This window comes from Suncus etruscus, chromosome 11 (genome assembly GCF_024139225.1).
Source record: "Suncus etruscus isolate mSunEtr1 chromosome 11, mSunEtr1.pri.cur, whole genome shotgun sequence".
NCBI lineage: Eukaryota > Metazoa > Chordata > Mammalia > Eulipotyphla > Soricidae > Suncus > Suncus etruscus.
Window position 1 is genome coordinate 78,876,725 of NC_064858.1, and position 15,746 is coordinate 78,892,470.

At 47.7% G+C, this 15,746-nt stretch overlaps 1 protein-coding gene across 1 annotated transcript; it reads right to left on the reverse strand.

Moving 5' to 3' along the window:
• Positions 1-1,481: 1,481 nt before the first annotated feature.
• LOC126022508 (keratin, type II cytoskeletal 75-like) lies at positions 1,482-11,554 on the reverse strand. Its single transcript, XM_049783427.1, has 9 exons — positions 11,072-11,554; positions 10,375-10,589; positions 9,440-9,500; positions 8,783-8,878; positions 7,772-7,936; positions 6,010-6,135; positions 5,663-5,883; positions 3,630-3,664; positions 1,482-1,726 (listed from the first exon to the last, which is right to left on the reverse strand). The coding sequence occupies exons 1-9, from the start codon at positions 11,552-11,554 to the stop codon at positions 1,482-1,484; spliced, it is 1,647 nt and encodes a 548-aa protein (XP_049639384.1).
• Positions 11,555-15,746: the final 4,192 nt, after the last annotated feature.

The window sequence follows — 15,746 nt, forward strand, 5'->3', positions numbered from 1 at the left end:
CTTCCTTCCTTCCTTCCTTCCTTCCTTCCTTCCTTCCTTCCTTCCTTCTTTCCTTCCTTCCTTCCTTCCTTCCTTCCTTCCTTCCTTCCTTCCTTCCTTCCTTCCTTCCTTCCTTCCTTCCTTCCTTCCTTCCTTCCTTCCTTCCTCTCATTGGATAGTACTAGGGGCTACTTCTAGTTGGGTGACTAGTGAACAATATTAAACTCCAGTATACAAAATATGCACTCTGACTTGTGGAACCATCTCCCTGGCCCAAATGAATTTCTTCTTTGTTTATTGTATGTATTTTTGTGGTTCTAGAGATCGAACCCAGAACTTCATAGAACCTAGGGCTCACACAAGCAAGGCAAGTGCTTAACCACGGAATCATACCCCAGGCCTCTTTAGTGTCTTTTCTCTTTTTTCTAATGTTTTTATATTCCCCCTCCCTCCAATCTCCTCACTTGACACTCCTAAAACTTCCCTCATCTTCTTGCCTTGGTCCATGACCTCTCCTGGCTCCTTTCCTCTGCTGATATGGGGTGTGGGTGGGTGGGGGAGTGTGTTAAGACCTGGTTCTCACTCTCAACAGTGCCACCACAGATTTTAGCTTGATCCTGGGCATTAGGCCCTGTCCTCCAAGCTCATGCGATTCTCCATACTAGACAACACCCTATGGGAGGGAACCATAGACCTTGTAAACCAGAAATGTGGGAGCTTCCAGGATGTCTCACTGTGGCCTGGCCTGCAATTACGTTAACATGCTCCCTGGTTGGGGAAAGGCTGCCCTCCGGGCTGACTTTTAACTCCTTGCCTGGCCTGTCATTTCTTCTTTCAGCTTGCAAGTCTGAAGCTGTCGGGAACACTCAGTCCTTGGACTGGTGGGGCTGGGCCTCCCACCCCACTCAGCCTCCCAGATTTCCAGTCTGCTTTGGGGTAGGGACAGCTGGGGCCGGAGGGGCTGGACGATGAAGCGGGAGGCAGGGCAGGGCATAGCCTCTGCCCAGGGGCTGTAGCTTCTCAGAAGAAGCATCCCTAGGAGAGGAAGGAGGAAGTGGGCAAAGCAAAGGGAATCTTCAGTGGGCAGGGTCCTTGTGTGCTGGGTGGGAAGGAAGGATACAGTGTTTGCTATTCTGTGCCTTTCTGTTATGGGCTACTGTGCTGGAGATACCTGCAAAAAAAGGAGGTTTGCCCCCCCCCATGCCAAATAAAGGACTACACCAAGCACATTCATCTACATTTAATATACACACAGGGGGTGGGGAAGGCTGGGGAGACTCCTCCCAAGTGAGAGTGGGACAGTGTTGGATGAAAGCTCCTAAGAGGGTCCAGGAGGGTAATTCAGAAGAACATAGGCATTGCATGGAGAAGGAACCTAAAGAAGTTTGGCTTGGGCTGGGGATTGGGATTTGCCAGCATCCCCTTATATATCCAGGCAGGTCACGAATTGGGGGGGGGGGCAGCTGGCTTCAAGCAGGGTGGTCAAGAAAAGTGGCTGCATCTTAGTGCTTGTAGCTCTTCTGGCTGGAGGACGTGGTAGAGACAAACTTGAGGCTGGAGCCATTGTTCCCCAGGCTGCGGCAGCTATTGGTGCTAAAGCCAGAACCCACCAGGCTCCCACCCAGGTTGTGGCTGCTGTGCTTGCTGGGCATGAAGGAGTAGCCGCTACCTCCATTGAGACCCAAGCCTGGCCCTCCCATATTGCTGCCACCGCTGTAGCCACTGGACATGGTAGAGGTGACAACGGCTGTCAAAGGAGAGAAAACAGGGTCATAGACAAGAGTCAGAGAGAAGGCAGTCTGGGAGGCATGCCTCCTCCCAGGCCCAAGGTCAGCCTTGTGAGTCTTTGATTTGTGCCTCAGGTGGGTTTTCCTGAGCTGGATTTCCAGAGGAGGCAGCATCCTGGTTTTCTTCCACAAATGTTACTCGGTACCTCTCTTCTGCTTTCAGAAATCACAGAGAATTCTCACACACCTCTAGGGAGCTATTTTGGTAACCTTCTCCTGGGATTCCATTGCTCTAGGCCCTGCTAGTCTAGGCCACCATCTTCCCAGGCCTCTGCTGGAGTATCCCTTCCTTCTTAAAACTTCTATCATGCTTCTACATCTCTCCTGATAGCCCCAAAACCCCAAATCAGAGCACCAGAGGGCCTGGAATATTTCTGATTGGACAAGAGACCAATGAGCCAATGGTCAGCCAACTCTGCTCCCTCAACATAACTTTGAAAATCATCATCTCCTCAGCTAAGTCATTTCCTTTGGGTTCTTCAGGGGACACATTGACATTAGAAAATAGATTCTGTTTCAGATGAAATGTCTCCTACACAATGCATGACAAGTCCGACTGACACACTTCCTTTCATCTGTAATATGACTGAGTCTCTAGTTGAAATCAGACCCTTGCAGATGACCAAGCTGAGATTAGCATCAGGGAGACCCTAATCCAATACAGCTAGTGTTCCTCTAAGGGGAAGGAGTTATCTATGTTATGTGGTAATAGATAGACAAGGACAAGGTTACATCAGTAGGGACAGAAAGGGGGTGAGTCTTCCACAGGGGGATCCCTGAACCCTGAGGTGGCTGAGGGAGGTAAGGAAGAAATTCTACAAGAGACACCTCACTTTTGGCTTTCTAGCTTCAACAACTGTGAAGCAATATATCTACATTGTTTGAAGCCACCCTGCTTGTGGGACTTTGGTGGTGGGGGTGGTAGTGATGGTGGTCTGGAGAACAGAGTTCAGATGTTTATGTGTTTTCTAGGGATAGTGATAGGGGACGTTTTACCTATTTGGTGTTGACCCCCAAAATGATCTTTGAGCCAAGGCCAGTAAAGGAGGACATGGGGGTAGGAGCAGGTGGGAAAATGGGGACAGGGGGTTTCCGAGGACCTCATAGATTACTGGAATGAATTGTTTCATGCACCTTGTATCAAGAAAGTCACTTCTCTCACCTCCAGAGGCCAGTGCTGAGCTTTGAAAGCAAAACTCTGTTTCCAGCTGTCAGCACAGAACCAGAACAAGGCTAGCTGGCTAATGCTATTTCTGAGTGGCTGCATCCAACTGCTTTCCTTATCTCAGCAGCCTGAGATCACCTTCTGAAAAAGTACTTGGCAGGGTCTGCCCACTTGTTCAAGGAAGGACTACCTTGATGACTGTGTCTAAAGACACAGTCTTCTTGATTCTAAAACTGAAGGCAGACCATGTGTTTCCAAAAATCCTGTCTGTAGCAAATGCTTCGAACTAGTCCTGAGCCTTAGAAAGACAAATATGAAATCTTGGACTATGGGAGGTTAGCTCATAGACTTTCTAGACCAGTGGTTTTCAACCATCATGCATAGGCCAGTGTTGGTTTTATAGGCATCAGAGAATTGAGACCACTACTCTATACCTAGGCAGGAGGGTTACAGCAAGCCTTTCCTCGCCCCTCAATGGTGCTCTATCACTTTCAAAGAATGAATCCTACCATGACTGACAGCCTCCCTAATAGAACTCTCTCCTTCTGTGAATTCAGGCCTCAGAGTGAACCTGGCAGGTAGGATCCCTTCTACCTGCCCACCATGCTCTCTAATCTCCAGCACACCCACCACCTCCCTACCTGCCCTTGTCCCTCTTACCCATGCAGCAAAAACCATGAGAAGAGGGTCATACTCACAGATATTAACTGGAGAAACGCCTTCTCCGCTAAGCCTACATGGAAGGATGGGGAGAAAGAAGGTTACCACTGTGTCCAGCAGTGGGGAAGTAGACTGAAAAATGTGCAGTTGTTGTTCTAAGTGCATTTAAAAGCCCTTGATTATTTTATTATGGAAGTAATGGAAGCTGAATTTGTTTAAATATTAGCATTAAACACAATCTGGAGTTAGAGAGATAGTACAGGGTTTAAGGTACATGCTTTGCATATGAATAACCCTGGTTCCATCCTAGGGACCTATGGTACCTCACCAGATATAGCCCTGAATTCTCAGGAGTACTACCAGAATTACCCAGGTAATTTCAACCACTGCAGAATCAGAGCAGTATCACATCCTTAGGTCTTCATATTGAACTGCCTGCATGGGTCTAAGGATTGCTGAAAAGTGCTCTAGGACCTCCTGAGTACCTCTTGGGAGACATTTATCTACTTTCCCCCCCCCCAAAAAAAACCCTAAAATATAATGAATGGTATAAAGTAAAGGTTGAATTTCAGAGAAGTAAAACCAGTCATTTTAGAATTAGATTTAAACCAGGAAGATTTAAGCTTCTGGAAAGAAAGGGAAGCTAATCACAGACTGAGGTGAACTGGAAAGGCAGGACTGGGAACAAAAAACTTGTAGCCCACAATGGATTGCTGTACATCAGACAGTGATTGGTAGTTGCTATGGTGAGATCTGAATCATACCCACAGGAACAGTGAGAATCTGTCTGTTACTGTTGTAGCAACAAGAGTCCTCTTATTAGCATTTTGAGGTAGAGAGACATTCCTTTCTGTACACGCACATAGGTGACTGAGAAAACTCACATTCACCAGGGTACCTGATATCTACCTGAGCTATTTAGGCTTCTCTACAACCCCAGTGAGTCAAGTATTAGGCAGTCACCATGACAAACAGAAATCATCATGCAGAAAGGTTATTTTGCTTATGCCCACAAAACTGAATTTAAAGTCAGATTCTTTAGATTCCCAAACCCATATATGTCTTTGGCCACCAAGCTGATTGACTGCTAACATTGATGGAACACATGCATGTCTGCATTGTTCTAAGAGCTTCATGTGTACTCTTCTAACTAACTATTTTTAGTCCTGGTATACAGATGAGAATCCCCAGGAAGAGAAGAGACTCAGGCTTTGCTCTGAATCACAAAGCCAATCATTCCAGAAAACAAAATTCCCACTGAGACCCAGGACCAAGGGACATGGTCTCTATTATATCACTGAAGAAATTGAGGGCTAAAGAGAAGAGACAGCTTGTCCTTAAGGTTACTTGGCTAGTTCATGATAGACCAGAGACAGAGGCCACCACTGCCAGAGGCCAAGCAGGCAGGACTTTGACAAGAAAGGATTTTTCTGGAGACCAGGTTTAATGGGGGAGAACAAACAGGATAGGGAGGTTAGGGGCCTTGTAGCCAACCCGTAGGCCTGGGGGGCAGGGTGTTAGGACCAAGGTGAGTATTCAATAAGAGAGAATGGACTAGATAGGAGGTAAATACAGAAGCTAGAAGGTAGCAGAAATAGCCAACAGTTTTTCCAGCAAAACCATCCAGGAAATGCAGCCAGTGTTTGAGAGAAACCTCCAAGAAAAACCACAAGCCAGGCAGCAGCAGCAACAGCAGCAGCAGTCCCCCACCCTCTCCAGCTTGGGGTTTATATACCCTGGGGTAACTGCCTTTAAATGACAGTTACCAGGGGGCCATTTTATAGGTATAGATCCCTTTTTATAGCAATTATGGCAGTGTAACCCAAGAGACCTGTAAGTTGAAATCCTTGGGCAATTTATTCCTAGTCCAAAGCCATTCATATCGCTTGTTCAGACCTGCATTCTTTAGGTAGAATTTGCTTTGAGGGAAGTCCTCCTAAAGTTTTACAGCTCAAAGTACTTGTGTCTCAGATATGAGCCTCTGTCAATGACTAGAGAAAAAGCACAGACCATTCGCCATAGCCCAAATCGCCACTTGAGTTTCCAGGAATGCCCTGGCTTCTGCCCTCACCTGCACTCCTCGCCCTCCAGCAACGTCCTGTAGGTGGCGATCTCCACATCCAGGGCCAGCTTCACATTCATCAGCTCCTGGTACTCACGCAGCAGCCGGGCCATGTCTTGCTTGGCCTTCTGCAGGGCCTCCTCCAGCTCTACCAGCTTAGCCCTTGCATCCTTGAGGGCCAGCTCCCCGTGCTGCTCTGCATTGGCGATAGCTGTCTGCAGACTAGAGCACTGGAAGGCAGGGAAGATGTTGTGACTTTTACTCTTCAAGTTGTGCAGCTTTGTGGGAGCCATCACTCAAGCCAGGCTGAATCACCTGTAAGCAGTGTGTGTGTCATCATACTACTCAAACATTACCTGCTTCTTGATACCATCAATCTCAGCTCTCAGCCGCTGGATCATCCGGTTCATCTCAGAGATCTCTTGCTTGGTGTTGCGGAGGTCATCACCGTGCTGGCCCGCAGAGACTTGCAGTTCCTCATACTGAAAGGTGCAGAGCAGAGTCAGTGGGATCTCTAAGCATCTGATCTGAGCACTTCAAGTGTGGAGTTGAGCTTGTTTTTTGATGTCTTAGCAGTCCTATTTGTGTGCTGATCATTTCACATCCCCTTGCCTGTTCATTCACTAAACTTTCTCGAACACATCTACTCCCAGACATAGATTCAGCCCTGCAACTATCACAGAGAAAACACTCCCCTACTAACTCTTGTCTGAGGTAGCTGTGAACTCAATCATGAAGTGATGAAGTTTAGGGTTCCTAATGCAGTGAGTGCCTCTTCAAGAGTTATCTGGGCCTTATCTACATTTAACAAAGGACCTTACTAGTAAGATGAGAATGGAGGGGGCAGTGGTGATCAGTAAGGTGTTTCCAGAAATGGGGGTTTTCACACTGTGCTCTGGGCATGAGAAGGAATGTTCTAAGTGACTGTCTTGGAAGTAGGGGCATTTAGCACTTTCTAGATAGGTAAAACAGCTCCTGTGAAGTAGCACAAAGGAATATGGTAATTGCTAAAAGCAAGTAGTGAGCCAGACACCATCTTTGGAGAGTTCCTGGTCATGAGTTGAATATCTAACCCCCTTGGAATCAGGCATTTCAACAGCCTTCAGAGTCCCAGAGCTGGAGAAGGGGGAGAAGGCACCAAGAGTGGACAGGGATGGGATGAGCTGGAGAGGCCTTCTAAACTGGAAGGTTTTCTCAAAGGCCCCACCTCTCAGGCAGCTCTCATATAAAGGTGTGAATCTTTGCAGGTGGGTCATCTCTTGGGTAGTGGTCCCCAGTCACCAACAATCCTCCAAAGACTACTACACTTCTGGTCTCCCATCACCTCAGTCTCTATTTCCTCATATGAGACTTGATTCAACCAGTATTCATTCTACTTTTCACTCTCGGACAGTGTTCCCTTCCCCCACACCCTCTTGGGACCCACCTGTATGGCCCCCATGAGCTGAAGTGGAGAAGCTGCCCCATGGCTCCATTGAAGGCCTTCAGTCTAGGGCCTGTTTGCCCACTCCTGCCCCGGAAGAAGGCTTCCCTGTTCCCAGGTAAAAAAAGTTTCTCTACTGGTCTCTGCTTTTCACTCTCACAGGCTCTTCTTGAACACCTTCTCCTCTCTCTGGCCATCTTTTGTTCTCTTGATTCTCAAAGTGAACTGAAATTCTACCTCTTCTTAGAAGCATATTATTGTGTTGCCTCTTCCCTTCCTATTCTCTTGTCCAGTCCCTTCGTGGCCTCCCAAGTATGGAGTTCTACTGGTATTTTGTTCATTTCCAACCATAATAGGATAGAGTGGAAGCCAGGTTGTCTTCAATAAATAACTCTTCAAGTAAAAGTTTTTATGACTTTCAATGGGCTGTTAAAGGTCCCATCCAACACCCAAGTGGACTTTAACTGATGTGGATATTGAGCATTCTACATGCCTAGCCACACACTAATACGGCTAGATAGGTTTCAGAATAATTTTCAAGCTAAGTTTTTATGATCTCGAAGATACTCCTGCCAAATGGAAGAAAATTAAAAAATGTGTGAATCCTCTGATGCCTGTATCTGCTTGCTAAAGAATAGGTTGGGATTTCAGTGAGTACTAGCTCTAGAGAAGATCATGGAAGTGCTCATACACACCTTAGACTGGTACCAGGACTCGGCTTCAGCCCTGCTGCGGTTGGCAATGTCCTCATACTGGGCCTTGACCTCAGTGATGATACTATTCAGGTCCAGGGATCGGTTGTTGTCCATGGACAGGACCACGGATGTATCACTGACCTGGTTCTGCATTTGGGCCAGCTCCTGCAGAGAGAGCAAATAGGGTAACCATGGCAGAAAAGAAGCCATTCAGAAGTTATGGGGTGAACCACCCATTTAGGGCAGGAAACCCCTCTGTGGCATCTTCCCCGAATATACTTGGTCATAGAGGGGTCTCCTGGAAAACTCTAAGGGCAGTGGAAGCATTGATCCCCAGAAAAATGTCTTCAGATATCTTCCTAAGTACAAAGCAGAGGATCTTAAACCTAGTTGGCCTTTCGCTTTTAGAAAGAAAAATCACTCAGCATATCCCTATAGATTTAAACAAATTAAAAAAAAACACCTCTAATTGCATCCTTGGCCATTACTTTCTTCACCTGGGTAGGTGGGTCAGTATCTATCACTTTGGGAAATACTGGGGTGAAGTGTGGATTTTCTCTAAATCTAAACTACTGGGAGTAGGATGCATGTTGGTTTATATGCCAGCATATAAGTATTCTTCAGGATCAGTGGTTTCAGGGTACTGCTGTCCTTGCAACATGACTTCATCCTCCTTCTTTCCTTTTCACAGATCCAAGTGTCAGTGTCCAGAATAAGGCATCTTAGATAACAAGAAGTGCCCTGACCAGGGGGCTAAGTTTGCACTTCTGAGTTATTCTGGGTAGGGGGAGAGTAGGTGAGTCTGGATCCTTTGGGGGTGTTACCCAGTGACCTAGAACTAGGGATCATTTCCAAATGGTTTCAGGGCAAATATGTAAGCTCAGAACAGCATTCTAACTGGAGAATATAGGGCACATGACTGGGCAGGGGAACTACATATGTCAGTACCTGCAGCATACTATCCTTCCACCTTCAGACCTAGGAAGAACAAAAACACCCGTAGGCTCCTACCGCTTCAAAGAACATCTGGAAGAAGTTGGATTCATCAGTCAGAGAGTTGACCTTGGCTTCCAACTCTATCTTGTTCATGTAGGCAGTGTCCACATCCTGGAATAATAGTACAGGAAGGGATTTTTGAGACCCTGGACCCAATCACCAATCCAAAAAGAACTAGACATACAGATTAACCTGCCTCTCAGCATCCCCACCTCCTCCCCAGGCTGGATTTCAGGAAACTCTGTGTCTGGGCTTGGAATGGGTGATTGATGAGAACTGGGGGCTCAAGTTCCTCAGTGAACAGATATCCAGAGTTTTTGAGAACAAAATTCCCCAGGGCACCTTGACAGGTTTGTGTGTAGTTACCATCCTAAGGCTGAGAGCATATTTCTGGAGAGAAATTTATGTCAGGTCACCCTCCACTCCAAGGCTTAGTTTTGAGTCTTTTCTGTCTCTGTCTCTTTCCCCCACCCCTGCTCTTGTTAGTTTGTTTGTTTGTTTGGGGCCACACCAAGAAGTGCTCAGAGTTACTCCTGGCCCTGCAATCACTCCTAGAAGGTTTAAAGGACTGTGCTGGGAATGGAAGCCCGGTCAGCTGCATGAAAGTTAAGCACTCTATTGTACTATCACTGGGGCCTCGAGTCTTCTCTTTGGAGAGAGATTTCCACCTACCTTCTTCAGGGCCACAAACTCATTCTCCGCTGCAGTGCGCTTATTAATTTCATCCTCGTACCTGTGAGTGGAGGGGAGAGGGGTGAATATTGGGCAAGTTTTCCCATGGGGAGGGCTGAATTGCAGGAGCAAGAGTTCAAACACCTCGAGTCAGCTCTAGCTCTTCCGATGACCTGTCTGTGACTCTTTTTCCTCCTCTATAAAAAGGGATTATTTTTTTCTGCTTGGTTTCTGTGAGACTAGATGGTAGGCACAGAACTTAGAAGAGAAAGGTGTGCAGATGTAATTCCACCTTTTTAGAGTTTCCTAATGCCAATCTTGAAAGAATTTTGCTGCTTTAAGTGCCTGCTAGAACAGGCAGAACAGGTGGGACAGAATAGGGGAACTTTACCAAATAGAGATAGCCCTCAAGAAATTTTTCAGGGTTGCCCACCCCCCCACCTCCGCCCCCAGAGTAGCTTCTGAGCAGTGTGCTTTATGAAACTAGGTATAGTATAAATCCAGTTACAAGGTTGGCTTAGCTCTCTTTTTCATGTCATGCCTCATTTATTGCCCTGGGAATAGTGGCCTTTTCAAATTTCCCCCCGGGAGACTCTGACTGTTTTGCTGATATAATCTGTATGCTGAAAATGCAAGTCCCCTTAGTAATAATAGAGCCTTGTCCAGCCGTGTCCATATTAAGTGACATACTGGCTGTGAAATATTTCATTTTTCAGAGCAGCAACACTTGATGAGAGGCTATAGACATCTCTCACAGGCAGGTAGGCAGAGAACAATTATAGCCAGAGCTGAGTGTCCCTTTGTTACCCACACTAAAGTATCTTCCTCTCTTAAAACTGTGCTTGCATGCGCCCAGTGCTCCATTTGACACGGCTATGTGCTTCTTTGAGCCTTCTTGGAAGACCACCTGGGCCTACAGTCTATCTCCCTCTTACCTGACTTTGAAATCTTCGACAACATTCTGCATTTTCCTTAACTCAGCATCCAGCTGGCTCCTCTCACTGATGACGTTGTCCAGCCGCCGCTGGAGGCCATTAATGTAGGCCTCAAAGAGGGGCTCCAGGCTTTGTCTCCCGGTCTTGGTGCCCTGCTCCTGCAGGAGGCTCCACTTGGTCTCCAAGACCTTGTTCTGCTGCTCCAGGAAACGCACCTGGTTGAGGAAGGTAAAGAGGGTAAAATATGGACAGCTGGGGAGTAAGGGGCAGCCCAACACTCCAGTGAATATAAGAAAAAAAGGAGAAACATATGTTCAACTTGACTGCCCTCTGCTAGCCACAAACAGCTCCAGCTCCAAATAAGAAATTTGAACACTGCCCTATAGTCTGGGTCAGGTTTCATTCTTATTGCAGGGCATCAGTAATGCCTCCTCTGGGTTTGCTCAGGGGAAATCGCCCCTGTAGAGAATAACTCAACTCTTCTCTGAATGCTTGCTGGACCTGTCCATGTAGCTCCTCAGGAAAACATGGAGAAATTTCCAGAAGATTCTGTGGAGCACGCTGGCATCACCAGGAGATGCCTCATTGGAGGTACTTGTGGAGCAACGGACCCCAGGAGGCCACCCCACCATTGCTCCTGCTGGGGGCCAGGGTCCCACCCAGAGTTTAGGCCACCATCCCAACGACTTCTGCTAACCTTGTCGATGAAGGAGGCGAACTTGTTGTTGAGAGTTTTGATTTGCTCCTTCTCCTCCTTCCGCACTCGCTGGATGGCGGGGTCGATTTGCAGGTTCAGGGGAGTCAGGAGGCTCTGGTTGACAGTGACCTCTTGGATACCCCCAGAGGGGCAGGTAGGAAAGCCCCCTCCCAGCCCTCCTCCATACCCAAACCCACTGCTGACTCCAAATCCATTGCTTGCCTTGCCCCCAAAGCCACTCCTGAAGTTGCTGCCACAACCTCCCACAGAGACCCGCTTGGAGCCACCCAGGTTGTAGAGGCTGCGGCTTCCAAAGGCAGCCCCTTGTCCGCTGACCCTCCCCAGTCCTCCTCTGGCCCCAGTGGGCCGGACTGTGGAGATGGAACTGAAGCGAGAGCGACCGTGTGCTGGTGTGATGGCTGAAGCTGTGCCGAAGCCCCGACGGCTGCCAGTCTGGAAAGTGATGGTTGACTGCCTGGACATGGTAATGAAGAAAGGCAGCCAAGAGGTGCTCCTCTTGTCAAGGGTTAATGAAGGGGGATGGAGGAAATGGGCATGTGGAAAGTCCCAGGCCCCCTAAGCTTTTATGGGCCCCTCAGAGGGGTGGAGTTGGCGGTTGGCTGCCTCTGATGGCATTCCCCAGGCATTTGCCAGCTCTGAGCTCACATCAGCCCCCCACTAGAAATGATGGTGAAAAAAAAGCTATGGGTTGGTTCCTGGGCATCCCTTCCTCCCCCACATGGAAACTCCTTTCCAGTTGCAACTTGATCAGCAGACAAATGAGAAGCACCTTAATTGCTTTTAGTCATGTCCTAATCACACATCTTTTCATAGACACAAAAACACTGCCTCATCTCCAAACCGCTTCTGTGGGCCTGGGACCGACTCCCTCCTGTGCAAACATTTTGTGTCAATGTGAGGGCTGAAGATTCACTATTTCCTGTTCTTTCCTGATGCTTCAACTGTGCTTCTTAATACCGAGTATTTTCTTAGCAATTATTTCCCAGAATCCATCTACCCCCCCCCCCCAAACTGTTCTTCCAGATCTTGAAAATCCTGCTCTATCTGCCTCTTCCATAGAAATCTACCTGGTTTTTATTGCCCCTTCATTTTACTTGTGAGCTTCCAACTCCTTTGTGCACAATTTTCTGCAATGTGAGTGCCTGTGCATGTAAACACGGATGCTTGGTGGAGAGAAGCTGTAAATGCTGCAAGATTAGGTGAGACTGTGGCTGAGTCATGCAACTTGCTTGAGAGTCTGGAGAATGGGTTTGTACTGAGCAAATTTTAGGCCTGTGCACACTAAGATCAATGGGTGCTGAATGGCTGTTTGTTTAGTCTACTTCACATAGTTGAGCGATGGTCCAGGATGGGCATGCGGCAGTCCTGCTGGCCAAGTTCTGTGGGCTTGGAGAGGAGCTCTGCTCATGTTCTTTCTCTTCAACAACAGGGAGAACTAGATGGGAGCCCTGACATGCATGTTGTAGAAGGGCATGAGAAGGTTGAGTTGCTAGCAGCTTTCAGCTCTGTTTGGGGATATCATATCATACGAATCTCCCTTCTCTACTGAGGCTAGAGTTCTTAGCTTTGAATTTTTCTCAGAGCTCTTGACTTGTGCTTTGACCTGTGACCCATGTGCTTCTCCTCTACCAACAAATATATGAGGAGCCTCAAGGCTTCTCATGTCCCCTTTTCTGCATCTCTGTCTACTTCTGTCTATATGATGGGGGTATCAACTATGCGAGGTCCTATTAGCTTGCTGGCTTCTAGCTTCCCTATTTTTTGAGGGAATGAGAATACCCAGTGCTGATGGCTACTCCCAGAGCAGTGCATACGGATCATACAGAGATTGTTGTGTGGCATTGGGGACAGAATTCAGGGCTCCTGGATCCCAAGCCTGCACTCAGCTCTTTGAGCCTTCTCCCCATCCCCTGACTTTTAGGAAAAGAGATTGAAGCAGAGGGATATGTGCAGTGTGTCTATGCAGTAGAGAAGGGCTCAGCACTGCCTGGATGTGGGGAACACAACCAAAGTCCAGGATCTGTACCTGCAAGTGCCCCTCCTGAGGGCTATGGTCACTTCACCTGCTGCCAGGAGCTGGGCTTCTTTGTTCTCAGAGTTATTTCCTCTATAGTGCTGCGTCTGGAGGCAGGACCTTTCCTCCGGGGAGAAGCTGTTAGAGTCTCAGTTTGTCCTGGAACCTGTGAGTCATGAGCTTTGTTGACCCAGTGGCACTTAAGAATTCTCTCACCAGCTGCCAGCACACCTAGGTCCTAGCAGGGCGGTGCGGGCGTCGGTGGAAGGAATCACTGCCTTTGTCGTCTGTTCTTCTGGCATGATCATCTTCTTCCAGAAGAAGGGACACTTGTTTTCTGAGCTGGGCTGACCTTTCTATAGGACAAAGATGGGTGGAGGGTCCAGGGTGGGGAATCTGAGCCAGATGTCCCTGGGAATGTCTCCCTGAACCCTGAAGCTTTTTCTCATGCAGATGACCATAATTTGCTGAACTTGCCTTTTCTCAGGGTCAGAAACCAAGGGAAGGATTCTGTTTTGGGTTTTAGATACTTTTTCAATTCTGCCTGAACCTTACTCTAAGAAACCTGAATAAATAAACAGTACCCAGGTACTAATCCCTTGGCATCTAACCTCAGAGAGCACACTTATGTCACTCCCAGGTCAGTGTATTGCTTTGGTTTGGGGTGGCCCGATTTAATGTACCTTGAGGGTCAAGAATAGCTCCCTCCCCCACTTGGAATTATGTGAGATTTCCTCTTGACGTGGGTTGTGACATGAAAAGTGATATTTGAAACTTTTCTAGTCTTCTAGTGTCTCTATCTCATGATGATTTTCTTGAGGCTTGAGGGTATGGTAGAATTAAGAATTAAGGCCTGTGCATTGATTTCCAAGGCAGAAAGGGGAGTATTTATGTCTCAGTTTTCCTGCTTAGAGAGGGCCATCTCATCCTCAGAAGAATAGAGAGGCTCTCAAAAATTCCTAGGAGATATCAGGGCAGCAGGCAGGGCAGTGAGAAGGCCAGGATGAATGAGATGAGGAGGGAAAAGATGAGGAGTAAACTTCTTGCTTCCTTACAGGAGCCAACAGATTAGATGCAGTGGATCTCTAGCTTCCAACCTGGGCAGGCCAGAGAGAAGCAGGCTATAGAGTAGGGGAGTCATGGATCCTCTAGAACAGGCTGACTAAGAACCTAGAATAGGATTCCTGGGCACATCGGAGTGCCCAAGCAATACTTCCCATCCCCTATTCCCTAATGGTGGCTTCACACAGAGACCCTTTTGCTGTACTTCTCTTCCTGTCTGGGGGAATCCTATCTTTAATTTATCAGCTGGCTATTAGCTGTCTGGACAGGTTATTCATAGTTCTAGGGATAGGATAAAAACAGTGAAATAATGTTGCCTCACCTCTTCTGGCACATTCACTAAAAGGGAGAAGGAAGTTTTCAGTCCTTCCTGGGGACCAGGCACAAGTGCAGGGTGCAGGCTAGATATCAGATATTTGTGTTGTTTCTCAGTTTCAGCTTTCCATGCTAAAGACAGCAAGGTTCACCATGAATGGGACCTTTAACAGGGATCCAGATCTCCTCATCATGTCCCCTTTGCTCTTACTTTGGTGGCCATGATTGTGCTTGGAGGCACTCTTGTGTCAGAGGGTCTCCAGAATCCACATGATTCAGAACTTGGATGACTCTAAGTGTCTAAGTGGGACACACTTCTCTCCTCTGCTTCTTTCTCTTGTCAACAGAATTGTGCATTGCTCTCAGCCCCAGGACAAGTAGGAAGGACATAACCTTGTGCAGGTGGCAGCCACCTTCACCTCCTTGGCAGTCCTTCTTTGATGCAAAAGATTTTTGTATCTTTTGATTTAAACTTGTACTTAAGAGAAGTACAAGTGAGTTGTCCCTTCCCTCCAAGACCAAGCAAGCTCTTTCGATGTACATTTATTTGCAAAGCTTAGATATATGGCTATACATTGTCTCAATTGCCTAAGCACCATCCCTAGTGCTGGCCACCACTGGGGAGAAAGGTGACAAGCAGGAGTTCAGCATCCAGAGCTGAAGGACTCATAACAAGGAGGAAACCAGGACATGATCTATGGCAAAGCAGAACCAGGCTCCTGACTGCTTGTGGTGTCCACCTCTGCTCCAAGCTTTTCACACCCAGTAGCCCAGTCTTGGAGAAAAGCCTCAAGTCCCAGGGTCCCCACAGTGCATCACAGAAAGTGTAGAGGTGTCCTGACCATTCACCTTTGGTGCTTTTTTTTGTTTTGTTTTGTTTTGTTTGGGCCACACCCATTTGATGCTTAGGAGTTACTCCTGGCTAAGCACTCAGAAATTGCCCCTGGCTTGGGGGGACCATATGGGATGCCAGGGGATTGAGACGTGGTGGAGATCTTTCCTTGGCTAGCACTTGCAAGGCAGACACCTTACCTCTAGTGCTACCTCGCTGGCCCCACCTTTGGTGCTTTAATACCTTTCTGGTTCCAGCAAGTTCACCAAATTTCTTCTGGGTCCTGCTGAGAAGGAGCTGCCAGGCTGGGTTCCTGTGATCAAGATATGTGGGGAGACTGTGAGATGCACCTGTGTTATTTCCTTGGTGGCAAGACCTCAGAGGCCTCGTGGGAACAGAGGCACATACCCTGAGGCCCCCAACAGGTGGGT